This window comes from Manacus candei, unplaced genomic scaffold (genome assembly GCF_025592945.1).
Source record: "Manacus candei isolate 608988 ecotype Guabito, Panama unplaced genomic scaffold, ASM2559294v1 h1tg000025l, whole genome shotgun sequence".
Taxonomy (NCBI): Eukaryota; Metazoa; Chordata; class Aves; order Passeriformes; family Pipridae; genus Manacus; species Manacus candei.
In genome coordinates, this window is record NW_026138073.1 from 6118660 (window position 1) to 6136719 (window position 18060).

The window sequence follows — 18060 nt, forward strand, 5'->3', positions numbered from 1 at the left end:
GATTTCTTTTTCACTTGAGCTGCTTTGACTCCAGATTTTTAGTCCTCAGCAAAGGCAGTTCTGCACTATCCTAGCAGGGTAGTCCTTTTCTACACACATTGGTAAACCAGAGGTAGAGAAGGGTTAAGGAACTTGCCCAAGGCAGATGAGTTGGTGCCAGAGCTGGGAATAGAAACTAAGAGACTTGGCTGGTGCTCCAGGCTCTAGTTGCACAGTCTCACATTGAAGCCCTGTCATCGTATACTCTTGAGGTAACACTGGCTGAAGTGAGGCAGGGAAAGCTGTTTCCAAACTGTGATACCTAAGGAGTGAGGAGAGGAAAAGACACCTGGAGGCAAATTGGTTGTGCAAGCACCAATTATTTGTGCTTTACTGCCTGGTTTCGGCAGTTGGTACTAAAATCTGATCTGTCACCTTTGAAGCCAACCAAGTGTAAACTAAGGAGCTAGTTGGGAAAAATCCAGCCCTTTTCCAGTCAGTGATAAAGAGGCAAAGTCTTAACATCACTGGTCTTTTTTTTTCTGTAAAACACCCTTGTGATGAGCTGGGGAACAAAGGCGGGAGAGCTGAAGGGATCCAAGTAATAACAGGAAGGGTTAAATCACATTTGGGCTCTTACCAAAAGAATGAAAAATAAATTGTAATCAAGCTAGTAAAAGGTTTGGGCAATGTTGCCTTCATATCACATGCTGTGTATAGGAAAAGTCAGCCGGGCTGGCTTTGTTTGAAGTGCAGTGCTTTGAGAGGGTGCAGTGCTTTGCAGCAAACTGTCTGACATTCCCCAGCTGGGACTGGGACTGGCCCGAAATGGTGTTTGGAGCTGAGAGTTACATTTGGAGTCAACCCATGTTTGAAGGAGACAGGGAGAGGGAGAGAAAGGAGCCTGTTTTTTTCCTGTGTAAAATAGCGCATCCATCTCATCTGCCAGCTACAGCACATGAAAGCAAGAGGCAAACAGACAGAAGTCACCTGGAAACTGCTAACATGGCTCAAACAAAATTTCTTTCCTGTCCTTTTCTTCCTTTCTTGAAGTCTGTCTTCTGGGATGGGCTGGGAGATCTGGCAGGCGGGCAGATTGGATATATGTTGAGCAACCGAAGCACAGAAATATTAATACTCCAAAAAAATAACATTGGCTTCTGAAGAGCACTTCATGTCCAAATTCACTCTATGCTCTCAGTCCCTTGCAGACTTAACTGCCCTGTGCAGAGATTGTCAGGTGATTTATAGATTCTCCAAGTTCGTTTGTACAAGCCTTCATTTCCTGTTAATTTACGGCCAGATTCATCTCAGCCATCACAGCCTAGATGAGATCAGAGCTGAACTCACAGCCCCTGCTTCGAGAGAGCTCAGGGTTTGCTTTCAGTTATGTCTGCGTTGAGGTGCTTTCCTGAATCAGGCACACACACACATTTAATGGACTCTCTTCTTTTGAGGAGGAAAAGAAGACTGAAATTTTTGAACTTGCTGATTCTACTAATTGAGTTAATTGAAAAAAAAAACCAGCTAGTCCTTGGGGGGGAAAAAAGTTCCCTTTGCCTCCATGTGTTTAGTTAATGGAGATGACAAAATTCTGGCTACAGTGATTTTTCTTGTATTTTAGTCTAGGTATAGTATAAATTCACCAGACCTTCCTTCTCCTAGGTGCATGAATGTGAAAATTCACTCTTTATTTCTAGCTGTAAGTGCATATTGGTCATTTGGATAGCAGCCATGTCATTGTCTTTTATACAGTTTGTAGTTGTAGAGACCTGTGTGCCTGTAACCCGTGGAATAACCAGGTTTGGAGACATAAATTATGGCTTTCCTTTGATTTTTCTTGACACTTTGTGTCATTTAGCAGCATACTGCTATAGTGATGTAAGATTTGTCCTTAATGTGTTGTGAGCCTGCACTGAATTAAGTATCATTAAAACTCTTCAATCAAAGCAGCATTTCTGTGCCTGTTTCCCCAGTGCGGAGGGAGGGTCATGTGCTGGCTGTTTAAAGGGTGAGTCTCCAAAAAGCAAATTGTTCTGGGGTTGCAGATTTTATCCTCTTCCTGTTGCAGACACCAGCAAATGTGGTAGTGAAACAATCTGGTTTTAATAACAGTGAGGGTAAAGGAGCAGATCGTGGTGTGGGGAGCAGGTCCTTTGCCACGTGCTATTGGCATTTTCTGTTGAAGGGGGGAGGTTTGCTTTGAAAGGGGCTTGTCTGAACCCCTGGGAGAGCCTGAAGTTGGGGTGAGGCTGGAGAAGACAGGCTCCTAGACAGCTGTCAGCTTCAGTGCCTGGAAGGCTGTAGTTGGTCATCCTTCAGTTTTCCGTTTCAAAGAGCTGGAGAGAGTGTCAGGAGAACTGGGACTTGCATTCAGGAGTTCATTCACTGGCTGCTGTCTCCTCCTCTGGTAGGTAGCTGGATGGATTAAGGCTCGGGACTTGTTTGAACTCTCTCTGCTATCTCTTGTTATTCAGCAAGTTCCCAAGTGTCAGGTGAGCGTCTCTGTTTGGAGTGTCTCACTCACAGCCTTGCCAGTAATAGCAGTGACTGGTCTAAATTCATGTCAGGCGTGTGCTCTACTTCTTGTGACTAATGCACAGTGTATTTTTTTAATTGATTACTGTTCCCTCTGCTGATTCAAGCTAGGAAGGAGTCAGAGGAAAGGGGATTTTTTGTTAGACCTTGTTGAGCACAGATGAGGTTTAAAGGTATTTAACTGTTCGGTGGCTGTGGAGACACAACTTGTTGTACCTTCTCCAAAGAAAAATCTTACATTGAATCTTTTAGGCTGTACTGCAGCAATCACAGGTGATCAGTGGAGGGTTTGATCCTGTGGTCAGTGTTTGGGCAGGCCTGACACTGCAGAGTTGTCCTGATGGTACAGTGGGACAAAAGTAGCAAAAGATGAGGAAATGCTTGCAAGAACGTTTGCAAATCCTGTTACAGTATTTCTGTGTGTTACAAATCGTTGTAACATAATGCAAAACAGGGAATTTTCAGAAGAATCCTTAGGAATTAAGGATGTTTTACATTACAACGTTTTGCAACTTTTGTTGAGATTGTATTTACTTCTCTGCAAGTCTCATCCTCTGTGAATAACATTGGCAGCATTCCTCGCCTGCAGGATTAAAATCCAGCCATGTAGTCCTTACGTGTAACAAATCCATTTTGGAAGTGCAGGCCTGTAGAAGAAGGAGCCCAGATGACTGGAAGAAGAACTGATGAGTGGAGTCAATAGTTCTGCAAAGGGGAAAAGTGTTATGCCATAGCAGAAAAAGTGTTCTAAAGCCTGCAGATACCTGTGAGCTGGTCTCTGGCCAGAGGAGCAACGTGGGGATTAGGGAATGTCTCTCTGGGATGGGTTTCTCCTCCAACAGCTGTTGAAGAAGCACCGTAACTGAGTGTACGAACTCAGGGCCAGCCTGGGGACCTGCAGCAGCCTCAAGTGTTCTTTCTGTTTTTCTAAGAAGCACTAAATAGTTTCTGTTTCTCCTCCTGACTTTTTCAGGCATCACAACAGGATCCGCAGCATTGAACCAAGTCAACTGCAGCCCTACGTTACCCTGGAAACGTTGGACCTGAGTTTCAATGACATCACGGAAATCCGAAACGGCTGCTTTCCACAGGGACTTCACATAAAGGAACTGTGAGTTTTTCTTGTTGGGAACAGCTTTTGTTGAGTTACCCCAGCAGAGAAAAGGGCCTCAAACCTTTAAAAAAAAGGAGAAGTAATGAATATAAGAAGTATGGGGTTATTTGTCAGGATTTTAAGTGCAAAGGAGAATTAAAAGTCAACACACTGTCCCTACTGCCATGTTATTTTTTGAATGCTGTCTTTTGGACTTCTGATGTATCTCTAAAGAATGCAGATTATTACAGTGTTGCAGAGAAAAGGTATCCTGCATCCTTCAAATGTGGATGTCTTTACATCTGCAAACTACCTACAAGCCAGCAGAACTGTTCATGTCTCTTCCCCTGTGGGAAGTCTGTATGCTGTTTCCCAGATCAGCCCATGTGCATCTGGAAGAGTGGAGGGAGAACAACTATTTTGTCATTAAAGTGGTTACTGAAAGAACAGAAATGTCTTATTAGTTATTAGAAGAAAGCTGGGGATTAAGTGGAGTAACACCCTCCCTACAGAGATGTTTGACTATTTAGAGAAACATAAAATAATCTGTATTTTGGTACCTTTGAAGCAGTGCAGGCAAATAACCTGCCTGCATTAAAGTTTATGTTAAAGTTTCTGGTGCTGGTTGTAAGAGGGTACCGGAGAGTGGTGTTGTGACTTATGTTTGCCTGTTGTCCTGTAAAAACAGCCTCTCTGGCTAAGACTGGGATCCAAGTAAGAAAGAGCCCTGGGACACATACTGAGGGGAAAATAGGGAATGAATAGAATCATCCTACACTGGAATATTCTCCAGTTTTTGGCTTCCACTCCTGACTGCCTTGCTCTAAAGTAGGAGGGTATCAAGGAGCTCTTGGGAAGTGCCCAGGGATTCTCCACATTCATCACAGGCTCTGTGCTCTTTGTGCAGCCAGAAATCCAGCTGGTTTGAAGCCATCGCTGTAATTTCACCAGCCTGTCTCGAGACCAACTAAATGCTGATAAAAGGAGATTTCTGACAGAACTGTTCATTTTTCTGCTGTGATTTATTGCAGCTACCTGGGGAGCAACAGAATCAGCACCCTGGAGCCTGGTGCTTTTGATAGTCTGTCACGGTCCCTGCTAACACTTCGTCTGAGTAAAAACAGGATCACTCAGCTTCCTGTCAAGGCATTCAGGCTACCCAGGCTAATACAACTGTGAGTAGAAATGTCCACTTTAATTAAGCTCAGCCTCACTTTATGGAGACAAAATGTCCCTGAGGATATACACACCAAATGTCACCCTTCCTCATCTACTATCTGTAAAATGTAGAATACACTATGCAGCAGTCCCCTGCCAGCACCTAGTAAAATATGTTGGGAGAAGGTCCTTTTTGTCTTGTAACTCTCGGCTTTTCAGGCCGCTTTTTGGATCTACTGGGAAGGGAGGGATGCTGCAGCAGACATCAGCATCTTGTGCACTTGGCAGAGCAAGACAAATCCATTCCCTTGCAAGCTGCTGATGTCTGTGGTGCAAGAGAGGTTTGGAAGATGTTTCTATTGCGAGTGACAGAGCTCAGATACCATGTTAGTTTTTCAAGACCACACAGGTATCTTTATGTGGCAATAAAAATGCAATCAGGAAAGGCTGTTAAACTGTGCAGTGATATTTGGGCAGAGAAAATAGCACTCGAGGTGAGTTAACACACACGTCGTTGTCCTGTTTGCGTGGGGACACACAGACATCTGCAGCTATAAACGTGCTCTGTGTGTAAAAAAGTAGCACTAATTGTTTAGCTTTTCCCTTCTGCTGCTGTTGGAGAAATGTGCCCAGCCTGAGGCTTGTTGCAATCTTTCCATCAAATTTGATAGGCAAAAGGTCAACCTCTGTCTGTTAACATAAAATCCACACAAGCTGTTGGAACTCACACCTCTAAATGGCAGGGAAAGATCCTTAAGCCGTGGTGTGCCCAAGGAATGTGTGTGCATTTGTGCTTGCATGCATGCAGGATTTACAGCAAGTTTGGGGTTGAACAGGGTGACATAACAGCAGATGCACCTTAAAAGTCTGTTGCCTCTCCTTTGGAAGTTACTGTCCATTGAGTGAGAGCTTGTAATCCCCTGTGTTTGACTGCATTATGTGCAAAACTGTAATAGAAACAATTCACTCTGTTTAGGAACACAGTTTGCACTGAAAGTTGGAGTAATTGGTACTCTTAATGACAGCCTCACAGCTGGTTGTTTAACCTTGTGGATAAACATGAATGAATTGCAAGTTATACAGATTGATGTGTTGTAGAATTTGTGTACTTTTTCTGGCAAAGCCTATTTCACTAATAGCCCAGGAAGTGCAGTACGACAAGGGACTTTAAGTCTGCAAAATCTTAATTGCTTAGTTGACTTTAATTACACTCAACTTGAGTGCAAGTTGAACATTGTTTTTTTTAGACAGTTGAAAAGTAAGCTAAAAGTTTCTATGGCTTCCTCATCTTTTCCAAAACAAGTTCTGATGTTGTAACTTCCACCATTTTCCTCAACACAGACACTGACTGGGGAACTACCCTTAGATTAGTCTTGTATGTGTGGGAAAGTATCCGTTGTAAAAGCTCTCACTTCAGCTTTAGTGCATTGGGTTGAGGTTTTCCACTGACTTTATGTAATTGGCTTTTCACCTGGTATGTCTGAGTCAAGCAATCTGTAAGACTGTTTGATATAGACTGGTAAAGTGTGCTGTGATTGTGTTCATATTGCTATTCAGAAAGAAAAGGTAGTCCCAAAATTTAGGAATTCTTCCCCACCCAGGGAAAAGAAAAAGAAATTTAATGAACCAAGTTGCAGATCTCTATACACGAAATACTAACATTGCCTTGTTATTGGAAACAACTTGTTTCACTCTTTATTAGTTTCTTATAGTAGAAAAAAAAAAAAGTGAAATTTGTCAGGGAAGCTGAAAGCTTTCCTTTCAAACTTGGCCATAAAGTTTCCTCTTGAGCCCACAGCTCTTGGGGCACCTCACCTGCATTTTTCAGAGCACATTTTTACTGGGCAATTACGAGTCCTGTAAAAACAATGGGTTGTAAGGGGAATAATGCTGATGTTTGGCTGTACTGGTTCAAATGGTGTCTGCGCTTGAGACAAGATGAAGTGTGAAAATCGATGAAAAGGATCAATGGCTTAAAAGAAATGCAGAGAAAGGAGGGATGAAGAGGAATTGCTGCAGTCTGTTATTCCTCTATAGTGGAAGTCTATCCCAGGGTGAGTTTATTTAAGCAATCACACCCAGCTGACTTCCCTGGATAGATCTGGGATTGAAAGTTTCCGGTGCGTTTCCGCTGTCTCCCGGGAACGGTTGACAGAGGAGTTGTTGGCATTGCTGTCCCCATTGTGTGCTGCACAGATGACTTCGTGAGAAAGGACTGGGGTTTAATAAACTTGTATGGCCTTGGTGATTTTAGGGAGCTGAACCGGAATCGCATCCGCCTGATTGAAGGCCTGACATTCCAGGGACTGGACAGCTTGGAAGTCCTGAAGCTCCAGCGCAACAACATAAGCAAATTGACTGATGGAGCTTTCTGGGGTCTAGCCAAGATGCAAGTTCTGTAAGTTTGAGAGAGGGGTTCTTTTCCCTTAAACAGACAGGAATTTACCTGCTTTCACGTCCTTCTCCGCATTTTAGCAAGGACTCCCCAGAGACCTGTGAGCACCTGTGCCAGTCCTCCTGCTTCCTCCTATGTCCTGCATGCCCAGAGCTTTGCCATGCTGCAGCAGTTTCTGTTTAGTTGACCCACAGTTTAATAAAGCTCATTGCTTTACCAGGTGTTCAGTCAAAAAAATCCTGTTGCTTGTGAGTTTTCCTTTGGAAGTTTGACAGTTTGAACAATTCTCAATTGGTCTTTGAATAAAAGCTTGTCTGGTTTCTGCAAATTTGTTTTCGCTGACACGTGGGAACTCTTGTGTTGCAGACATGATTATTCCACCTCGTGGCATACCTAGAAACCAAACTGCCCTATCTTGGTGATGCTTTCTTTCCATACCGGGGAACAAATTGATTAGTCATTGCAGAGAAATGCCTGAAGCTTCCAACATACTTGGCTTTCAGGTGTGTTTGCAAGGTCACAAAGCAGCATGTTTCTGGATGCTGCTGTCACACAACTGACACTCTGCAAATATAAACTTGATTGGGATGCTTTGAACCCAGTTTACTTGCAGTGGAGCTTATGTCTGCAGTCACAGCTCCTTCTGGGCATTTCCTTTGCGTTGTCCTTGAATTTCCTTCTATCTTTCATTTGACAAGAAATGCCCACACATGCATGTATCCACATAGGTGTGTAGAAAGCAGTGTAGGAATGGCTAAAATTCCAGTTCTTGCCGGAAGTTCTCCAGCATTTGACCAGTGCTGCTTATCTGTCAATTCTTTCTGATTTTTCTCCACAGCCACCTGGAGTATAACAGCCTGACAGAAGTAAACAGTGGTTCTCTCTATGGCCTCTCCTCTCTGCACCAGCTTCACCTCAGTAACAACTCCATATCCCGCATCAACCCCGATGGCTGGAGCTTCTGCCAGAAGCTGCATGAGCTGTAAGTTGGTTTCTGTTGTGTTGTGTAATCTTGGCATGAAAGGGGAGTAAGGAATTTTCCCAATCACAAGGCTTACGGCTCCCACTGTATCAACCTGTAGAAATGCAGGAGCTGCAGCCTCCTAAGTGATGCCCTTGTTATTTATGATGTTATGACCTTCAGAGCACCTGATTAAAATATGTTTACACAAGAAACAAAGACTAGAACCCACTAAAAGTACACAGTGCCAAAAGGCCTGGAGAGTTTGTGAGCTGTGGCTTGCCAATGCTTTTAGCTAGAGAGTTACAAGACATGTAACTTGCCATATAATGACTGTACAGCCTGGAGGAAGCTTTGCTTTATCCTGTGTATTTACAAAGAACAATCGTGTTTTTAACCAGCAGAGATTTGACCCTTTAAAGGCAGTTCTCCTGTTTACACTTTACCCCTTCCTGTAGGGTTCAGTTGTTGAAAAGTAAATACATTGGCTTTGCTCTCCTGAGGTTTCCAGCTGTGAATACAGCATGTTTGATAAATGAAAGAAAGCCTTGCTGCTGAGGACAGCCCCACAAGGGTGTCTTTTGGGCTTGTGGCACTGCTTAATGCCTTTTTGAAGAGGCACACATGGACTTGCAGTATTTACAGAAGTAGCTGTCATCCCCTCGGTGGGACTGTGGAAAGATTCACTTTTTTCTCTGGAGAGCTTGACACATGTGGTTAGTGGGACTGTAATTCATTCTGCTCGGTGCTCAGAAACGTTAAACATTGTTAGGGATTCTCCTGTCCACCGCAGAGCACGGTAAAGCAGCTTCCTGCTGCCAGAGGCCTCACTCTGGACTCATATTAGAGGTTGGTGTCTGCCCACCCAGCTGTGAGCCCCTAGACTTCTGGGCTGTGGATTCAGAGATAGGTGGACACGACACTTGTAATTCCTTTAAGTTTAGAATTAACATATTAACCCTGTGATCAGCTGTTTAACCCAAATTATTAATCCGGATGTGGGTTATTTTGGGGGGTGCAAGGAAATACTTTATTTTTTGTTTTAGTTAAATATATTTGTGGCTGTTTAACTACCTAATTTTTCAAGTTGCTGTGAAACTGCCCATGCCTAAAGGGCTAATGTCGGAACTCTTTTAGGGAAACCTATGCTTGTCTTTTCTGCCTGACACTGTCCTGCAAACCCCCAGGGTTTAGAGTGGAGGTTGCATGCCATGCTGAGTCCCTTTTTTGTCAGTTATGGGTTGGGATCTCATCCAACCAGCAGTGCTAATGGTGAGCTCTCCTGGCTTAGGGGCCATCCTCTGCACTAACTGCAGAAACCCAGTGCAGGACTCCCTTGTGCTGGTGCAGGCTGGGGTAGATTTGGAAATGTGAGGTGGTGGGAGCCACTGGGGTGTGCTCGGCCTGACAAACAGGATTGTGCTGGAGTGTGAGGCCAGAGATGACAGTGACTGAGATGTGAAAGGCGATTATGTGGGTGTTAGCACACATCCCTGCAAAATATTACAAGCTCTTGCAGGTGTTGCCTTAAGGGCAAGGCTGCTGCAGGGAGCCATCAGATCTCCTCGCTGAAACTCCCACAGCCGGAGTATTTGTAGAGTATTTGCAGGAGAGGTCTGCTCTGGAATTGAAGGGTGAGGAAAGGAAGCCGTGGATACATCCGGACTGACTCGTGCACTTCATTAAATGTGAACGTTTTGTTCCTGATTGAAAGATTCTTGCTTGTCTCCACTATTGCTAAATCTCCTGGGTTTCAGTTACCAGAAAACACTGTGTGTGGTTGTACAGGGAATGAATTTCAATTCTAAGGAAGGAGTTGGTCGTCTGAAGAAGAAGTTGTCTCTCATTCAGTTACTAGGACAAAATGTGACCCCAAGGCTCTGGTCTGATGTAAAAGCTAACAAGGAAAGAAAGCTCTTGCCTTGTTATGAGCATGAGAAAGGGCTGATTGTACTCACCAGTCAGGTGCTAGAACACCAGCATCATGGAAAAACCCACAGTGGGAGCATAGGATTTCACCAGAGGTAAATGATGACTTGGCTGCTGGGTCTTTCCTTTCACTTTTTACCCATAGTTTGGTCAATGGGAATGAAGTGTGTCAGATGTACCTAGTCCAGAACTGGCTGGCAGCAGGACACTGCTGCACAGCAGGACACTGCTGAAGAGGGAAACCTACTATTTTGCAAATTGGCCTGTCCCATGGCAGGAAGCAGAACCCTGGAATGTTGAAGAAGCCACTGCCAGGTGCTCCTGAAACCTTCCACGTGATTGCATCATTGGGAGAGTCTCTAAGTACTGCTGTGCCTGTCCATCTTGAGGTGACAGCACAATTGCCAGAGAGAACGTGCCTTCACCTGTTGTGGCAGGAGCTCTTCTGTGTAGAATCAAAAGGAACTATTTATTTTCTCAGCCAGGTTTAGGATTGCTTTTGAACACTATTTTTTTTTTTTTTACAGCCAAATTCTTTAATCGCAGGTGAGGACATAATTTTGACCAGATGCCAGTTCTTCATAACTAACACTACAACTTCTTTAGGAATGAAAGTATGTTGTCCCATACCTTCAAACTCATTAATCTTTGCTGAACTTTTTCAGAGCTTGCCCTCTGCCCACTCACACAGCAGCTAAAAGATAGACAGCACTTTTGCCAAGTAGATGACACTCTCAGGGCTTTAGAGTATGTGTCTGTTTTGACTTAGGTTTTGGCTTTGCAGTGAGTTTCATGCAAGCTCTAGACACATTTTTAAGCAAACTCATTAACAGGCAGTACTAGAAGAAGAATTTGGAGGTTTGGAACTCAGTGAGGTTTTTTTTTCTGGTTGTCTGTACAGTGAAGGATTTCAGTGCTTGTTCAAAGCTGCATAACTCCACTCTTTGAAAAGCTGAACAGCCCAAACCATCATATTCTTTGAAGTGACATGTGGTCCCAGGTCTCTAAAGTATTTCCAAAAATCCAATGCCTGCTGCTATCCTGAGAGGTCCCTCATTTGCAATCCAAGCTGGCCTTCCACAGCAGCAACACCCTGGCTTTACTGCTGCATAGAAGGTGGTTGCACAGTGTGAGAGGTGACTGCAGTGGCTTGTAGCTTCCCATGGCCTGCCCTTGATGTCACATCTCCAAAACCTCATCTGCACCTTACTGGGAGAGAAAAGCAGCTTTCTTCCTACCAGCTTCCAAACTGCGACAGGAGTAGCGCTTAAAAAAAACCTCCCAAACCAGAGGTAATACAGGCAAAGGGGAAGAGATAACTGGAAAACTAGGAAAAAACCACCAACCCTCCAACACGAGCATCTTGTAAGTGGAGAGGATTTCAAGCAGACTGTGTGCTCCTTGACAAAGGGGAGCGGGAGGAAAGGTGGCTGGTTTACAGCAGATCCCTCCTTCCTGTGCATGAAAGGAAGCTTTCAATTGCCTGGTGGTGAAATGCTCTTGGATCTGGGCTGGGGTGGAGGCACCCACACCCAGACGCCTGGGGCTCGCTGGGCACCAGTGCAGAATGATAAGACACATCCTGAGCACAGAAGTCTGGGCCCTGCCAAGAGTGCGTGTGAACTTCAAAATGTGTGTGTTTGACGTCTCTCTCCACCTCTGAGGGCGCGGGGAAGGAGGGACTGCTTTTTCCTGTAGGCCTCGGAGAGAATCCAAATGGGAGTGAGAATTAAACACAACCAACTGAGTGTTTCCTGTACCTGTGGGGACTGAGGGGACGGTGCTCCCAGACCCTCACCCAGCCATACAGGAGCAGGAGTAGCTCATTCATGCTGTAGCTGACTCTGTGTGTGTGTGTGTGTGTGTTGGCTTGTTGCTCTCAGTCACATCCAGGGGAGCCTCTCTCTGTAGCCCACACAGAAGACTTTCCCATAGCTGGGTACCAACTGTCTCTTGCTCCCATAAGTCATCTAGGCTTCCCCACAGGTATCTTGTGGGATATTTACAGGCTGCAGTTTTATTTCCTAATCCAGCTGTTATGTATCCACCCAGTACATCACCTCCTACAAGCTGGTTGTGGGAGGCAGGCACTGGCTGGCACAGAGGAGTTTGGAAAATACCAGATGGATTGACAAGGGCTGTTGTGTTGTTTTTTTTCCTCAGAATACTCTCCTACAACAACCTGACCAGGCTGGATGAGGGAAGCTTGGCAGACCTTGGGGGACTGCACGTGCTGCGGCTGAGCCACAATTCCATCAACCACATTGCAGAAGGGGCTTTCAAGGGACTCAAAAACCTCCGTGTCCTGTAAGTTGCTCCCAGCTTTTGCCAGCTAACACCCATCTTCCCTCCACAGTTGTGTTCTGCTTTGCAGGTGCTTTGGGTGCCCGTGTCCTCAGTGTCAAACTCCCCTACACACTGCTCCGTTGTCTTCTGTGTTTGCTGCGTTATTCAACTTCAGTGAACTTGTATTTTTTTGTTTAAGAGCATTTAGAAGAATTGCAGTCAGACAGCTCAGTGTTGTAGAGTGTTTTCAGAGTAGAGAGCTCTGGAGTGAAATTATGGGAACATAGGACAGGATCCTGAACCTAGCCCAGATGACCAAAAGTCCCTGAGGTCTCATTCATGCAGCTAATAGCAGAATTTCTCTTGCTATCATGTTGACTTTAACTGAAATTCTTAGAAAATGTTAGTTTCTGTTTGGTCTTTGTGCTCTCAGTACAGCACTGAAAACTTGAATGTCCACTTAAATGTGGTATCGAGCACATTTGTTACTTTTTTTTTTTAATTGAATATTAAATATAAAATTAAGGGCTAAGATGGTCTTAACTAAAAAACAGTGGCAAAACAAAGAAATTTAGAGGTTGGGCTTGGGATCTTATTATACCAGAAGTGTAACAACACATGAAGCTTCACCCAGTGTTTGATTCAATCTTAGGAATAAGAAGCTGCTACAGGTACCATGAAAGTAACTAGAAGTCTTTCTCTTTAATGCAGAATTTGGTTCATTTGAGTCATGAGTTACTCTGTGCTCTGATTTTCATGGTAAACTCTGAAAAACAAACAATTTGCCATACTATCAAAGGAAAAGTTTTGTGTGCCCTCATACTGAATTGCAGAGTGATCCATCCAGCAATGGCTGTGGCCATTTAACACAAACTTTTATTTTAAAGTAACTGACACAACGTAATACCTGGAAATATGACACTGGAAATGACCTTGCTAATCCAAATAGCATTTTCTAAGATTGTAGGACTAGCAGAGAACATTAGACAGATCAGTGTGAACCTCCTCTGGGATCCCAGCTCTAGCATCGTCCCACTGTGCACTGTTAACCCAAGAGCTGTGTTAGATTGAAGTACATCTGGGCTTGTCTTATGAACATCAGAAGATGGGGAATCCTACTCTAATTGTCCATTCCTGAAGCTGTGTTGTCTCTGTCTCCTTGTTGGTACCTGCAGGGCTGCTGGCTGCTCTCCTCTCTCTTTGGGGCTGCAGGCTCAGCACCTTCGTCTGGCACATCACAAAGTTCTCACAGTCCACATTACAGCACCAGCCACACTCTCAGGCTGGTTGGGTTCACAACACTGATTTAATTCTTCCTTCAAAAGAAAAAAACACACTTTGATACTTTTATTCCTCTTCAGAAGCCCATTGTGGCCCAAGTCATTAAAAGGAAATGGGAACAGAGAGATCTTCCGTCTTTACAGTACTTTTTTGCATCTTACTCTTTCCTTTATTGAAAGTTCATAGTGAAGGGAGTGACTGGAAAGTGAGTTTGGGTTTTGTTTGCTTTTTTTAAACTTAAGCCAAAGCCTTTCAGCCACTGGGCATTCAGAAAGGGACCTCTCTGAGGCAGCTGTCAAGACCGGAACTAAAGGTTTCCAAAGAAAAATGGAGGGGAAGGGGAGCTGGTAGTTCTCTTTGCTCTGCACTGAATGTGGAGTCTCTTTTATGTCCTAGGCAGAGGGGGGAGGCGGAGAGGGAGTGTGTGAGCGAGCTCTAATTTAATAAAGAGAAAGGCCTATTGGGTCCTGCACCTGGTGAAAAAGAGCCGAGCATGCTTTAATTATGGGCTATTGTTGGGGAGCCTTTGGTGGGTGTGAAACTGCTGAAATGTGGAGCTATTCAAATAGAGGTCAGGCCCGGAGACCTCGGAGCACAATGATTAACAAGGCTGCGAGCATTCAAGCTCAGCCAGCCAGAAAGAATAGGAAATTGGCAACAGGGGCTGGGAGAGGAGTTGGAATACAAAGAGAGCTGGGCCAAAATACCCCACTCTTTTTTTTCTCCCTCTCTCTATTTTCACTCATTTGTTAAAAAGGTTTTTATTCCTTCTTTCTAACACTAAACCTTTGAGTTGCCTTTGGATGAACAAGCAATACCATTTTCTTTCCCTTTTTCAAGAAAACACAATGTGTGGCAGTCAATTAATAAAAGTGTGTGTCAGGGCTCCTACAGGCTGTTCCCACTTGTCTGTCTCTGCCATGGGAAAAGGTTTGCAGCTCCAAAGACCAGTAGCCCGTGGTGAAACTGAAGAGGAGAAATGTCTGAGAAGGGATTTTCCCTTACAAAACAAACAGAACAGTGGACACTGGCTTGGCAACCATAGGGAAGATGTAGAAACTCAGCTCCAGGAAGATGTATTTGCTCTTGTCCCACTCGAATAGTGCTGGAAATGCCATCACATCAAAGCGTCTCTCTTGGATTTGTCCCTTGTGCCACCACAGCATTATGTGTGCTCACACCCCACGGGGATGTTGAGATTTTATCCACCCACAGATCACTCTGACATCCACAGTGCTGCTGGCTAAGGCCAAAGTTCCCTAGGGACAGGAGATTCAGGTCTCAGGCTGAAGCCAGCTGAGAAGCAGGAACTGTGGCTTTTGGCCATCTCCCTTCACGTCTTTAGTTTTTACACCAAAGCCGAGAAAGGAGCAAAGACTGCAGCCAGCTGAGGCACTGGGAGCAAAAACCTCAGCTCCATCTCAGCTGAGGAGAACCATGCCCTTACTAAAACTGTTCTTTTCATTTTTAAATTTCTTTTCCCTTCTTGTGAGTTACTGTGTATTGGTGCTGCAGAGCCCAGAAGCTGCACTGTGTGAGGTGTTGCAAAATGCAGGGGGGATTGTTTTTTCTTTTTTGGTCTTAATATTTTTTTATCTGGAAATGTTCTGATAATAATCTTCAAAAGGTGCAAAAGGAGTACCTGAGGGTTCGGGGGTTATCTGGGTAGTGAAGTTTGCTTTGGTATTGGGTTTTGCCAGGTTTTAAATCAGAGTGATGTAACAAAACCAACAAAGCCTATTTGGTTTTTCTTTCTTTTTACTTAATGTTAGAAATGATGAATTTCTGTCTGTGTTGCTGGGTATTCATTGCTAGCTGGAATTAAAGCTAGGAGGGAAGGATTTTTAAACAGACTGTTTAAACAGCTTTTGTGGATCTCTGTGTTTGTTCTCTGTGCTTGTTTTTCTTCAGAGCTCTTTGACTCTTGTAATTGATGGTCAATTTGAAAGCCAAAAGAAGCTAACTCTGAAAAAGGAATTCTTACTTGTTTTATTGTTTTGGTTTTTTTAAAATGTGGTTATGCAGAGAGTTAGGCTGGTATAGAGATGCTGGTGCTTTCCTTTGTTGAGTTTTCAAGTTCGTTGCCAGAAAAAATGCAGCTTTGTAGCAAATACACCAAATCATCTTGCTAAGATGCAGCTATAGACAAATACATGTATGCACTGGGATAGCCGAAGTGTAGCATTTAAGGACAACTGTTTATTTCAGTTTAGTTTTGACACTTTATTTTCATTTTCCTCCTTCTCTTTGGATACACAAAACTAGGAAAGGACTGAAGCTGCTTGTTAGAGTGTCTGCTCCTGTTGCTGTCTCAGAGGGTTTCAGCTAGGAATAAACCAGGAGTATTTTTGGAATGAACCATCCCAGAATGGGTCAGTGCAGGAGAAGAGATTAGTAATGCTTTGCTGCAGGACTTTGCATTTTCTGATAACCACCAGGAGAAAGTGGGAAGCTCTCATGTGGCAGTCTCCAACTTTCTTCCATTTGTTTGTGACAGTGAGACTGGGACTAAGATGCTGATTCCAGGCTTTCTCTTGTCCTCTCCCCAGGGAACTGGACCACAACGACATCTCAGGCACAATAGAAGATACCAATGGAGCCTTCACAGGCCTGGAAAACCTGAACAAGCTGTGAGTATCCCTGGGTTTGAATTCTGCAAATTCAAAAGGGGTGAGTCTGTCCCCTCTGATGCAGCCTTTCCTCCCTTTGGAACAAGATAATCAACAGAAAATCTGAGATGTGATAGTTTTGCAGGCTCACTGCAAGAGTGCAAATGACATTTCTAAGGAGGTACGAGGCAATTATTTCCTTTTAAAGTGGTGAACAGACGGTGCCACATACTGTAGTTCAGAGGCATAGGAGAGAGAGGTTTAAGTTGTTTCATTTGTAAAATTCAGCACAACTGTTCCTCACTTCTAAAAGCAAACAAACAACAAAAAGGACCCCTTGCAATCTTCAGCCAAGCATTGATTGATGCAGCAAATAACAATAAACAGAAGAGAAAAATCACCCCACTTCCTGTAACAACAGAGGATTGAAACAGGATTCGTTTCTGTGGGATACTCTGTCTGAGAGTGATCTTTTGGGCTTGCTTCCATGTGCAGCGACAATAAAAGGCACCATGGGGCACAGGCTCTTGAGGAGATAAAAAGAAACCCAAGGCAAGCATGCGCCTTGCAAATGTTTATGGCTTGCTCGGCCTTCGCAGGGATTTTCACATTGCTCAGTGCAAGTTCCTATTCCATTTGAAATGGGCCATATAAATCAGCCCTGTCAGAGCAGCCTCTGATGGCTTGTGACAAATCAAGAGTCTGTAATCATTACCTCTTGCCTTTGTTGAAGTTCTCAGCACCCCCCCATCCCGCTGTCTCTGATGCTGGGATGGCACAGCCAGAGGTGCAGTAAAAGTACCTCGATGGATAGCAGATGGCTGGAATGAATCCTGGCAGGCGGGATATTGTCATGCTCTCATTAGAGGCTCCTCAGGGAGTGGGACGAGCCATGGCAGGATTTGTGGGGATGTAATGCTTAGAGAAGGAGAATTTGAAATCACAGACAGAGGTGGCATTTGATCGTTGCTGAGGGGAGTCACTGGGTCCAGGGAGAGGGGAAACCAAGTTGTAGCTGCAAGTAAAGTGAGGCAGAGGAGGATTTAAGGATGGGGGGAGCCAGGCAGGGAAGTAGAAGTAGTGTGTGGGATAGGGAGGCCAGTAGGAATTTCTGTACACATGGAGTCGGGAAATCTTCCCACAAGTTGCTACAAAAAAGACAGAGGAGCAGATGTGGTGGGTGGAAGAGTCCTTGGCTGCTTGAGTGAAGTTTTTGGTTTGACTGAGGAAACCAGTGAAACCATGTGAGCAGTTAGAAGGGTAATGGGGGCAGAGACTTTGTCTACTGGAATTTGCAGGCTGCAGGGATTGTGAGTCTATAGTGCTGCTTTGACAAGGGAGGAGAAGGTGGAGGAAAGGAGTGGAGAGAGAGAGAGCGAGCTGTCCTGGTGGGACATCCACTGTAGGGCATCTCTCCAACATGGCATGGGAGCAAAAGTAGTGGTCCCATGTGATTGGGATATGTTAGAATTGCTGGATGCAGCAGATAACAGGAGAGAGGTGAAAAAGCCAGAGGAACCAGAAAGAGTTCAGCAAAAGGATTCACTCAGCAACCAGGAACAGTGAGCCCTGATGAGCTGTGGGGGTCAGGCAGAGGCCAGGAGGTACAGCAGGGAGCAGGAGGAGAAAGGAAGGGAGCAGGGGCAGCCTGTGGGGTTGTGTGTTGGGAGCTCTGGGCAGAGGAGCTATCACTCCCCTGTGAAGTAGCCGTGGCCTGATGGGATGTTTATCATCTGGCACAAGGAACCCCTTCAAAAGATTTGGGCTGCCGGTAGCAAAGGATGCAGTGGGGGCTTGTGCAAAACTAAGGAAGTTGGGTTTGCGTCTTTGC

General features: G+C 44.6%; 1 protein-coding gene across 1 annotated transcript in view; it reads left to right on the plus strand.

Moving 5' to 3' along the window:
- LRIG1 (leucine rich repeats and immunoglobulin like domains 1) overlaps nt 1-18060 on the plus strand; it is a 93230-nt gene that overhangs the window by 57425 nt on the left and 17745 nt on the right. The window contains exons 4-9 of the mRNA XM_051788788.1: nt 3491-3628; nt 4642-4785; nt 7023-7166; nt 8002-8145; nt 12217-12360; nt 16170-16250. Coding sequence (XP_051644748.1) covers nt 3491-3628; nt 4642-4785; nt 7023-7166; nt 8002-8145; nt 12217-12360; nt 16170-16250 — 795 coding nt within the window. The remainder of the gene's footprint in view (nt 1-3490; nt 3629-4641; nt 4786-7022; nt 7167-8001; nt 8146-12216; nt 12361-16169; nt 16251-18060) is intronic.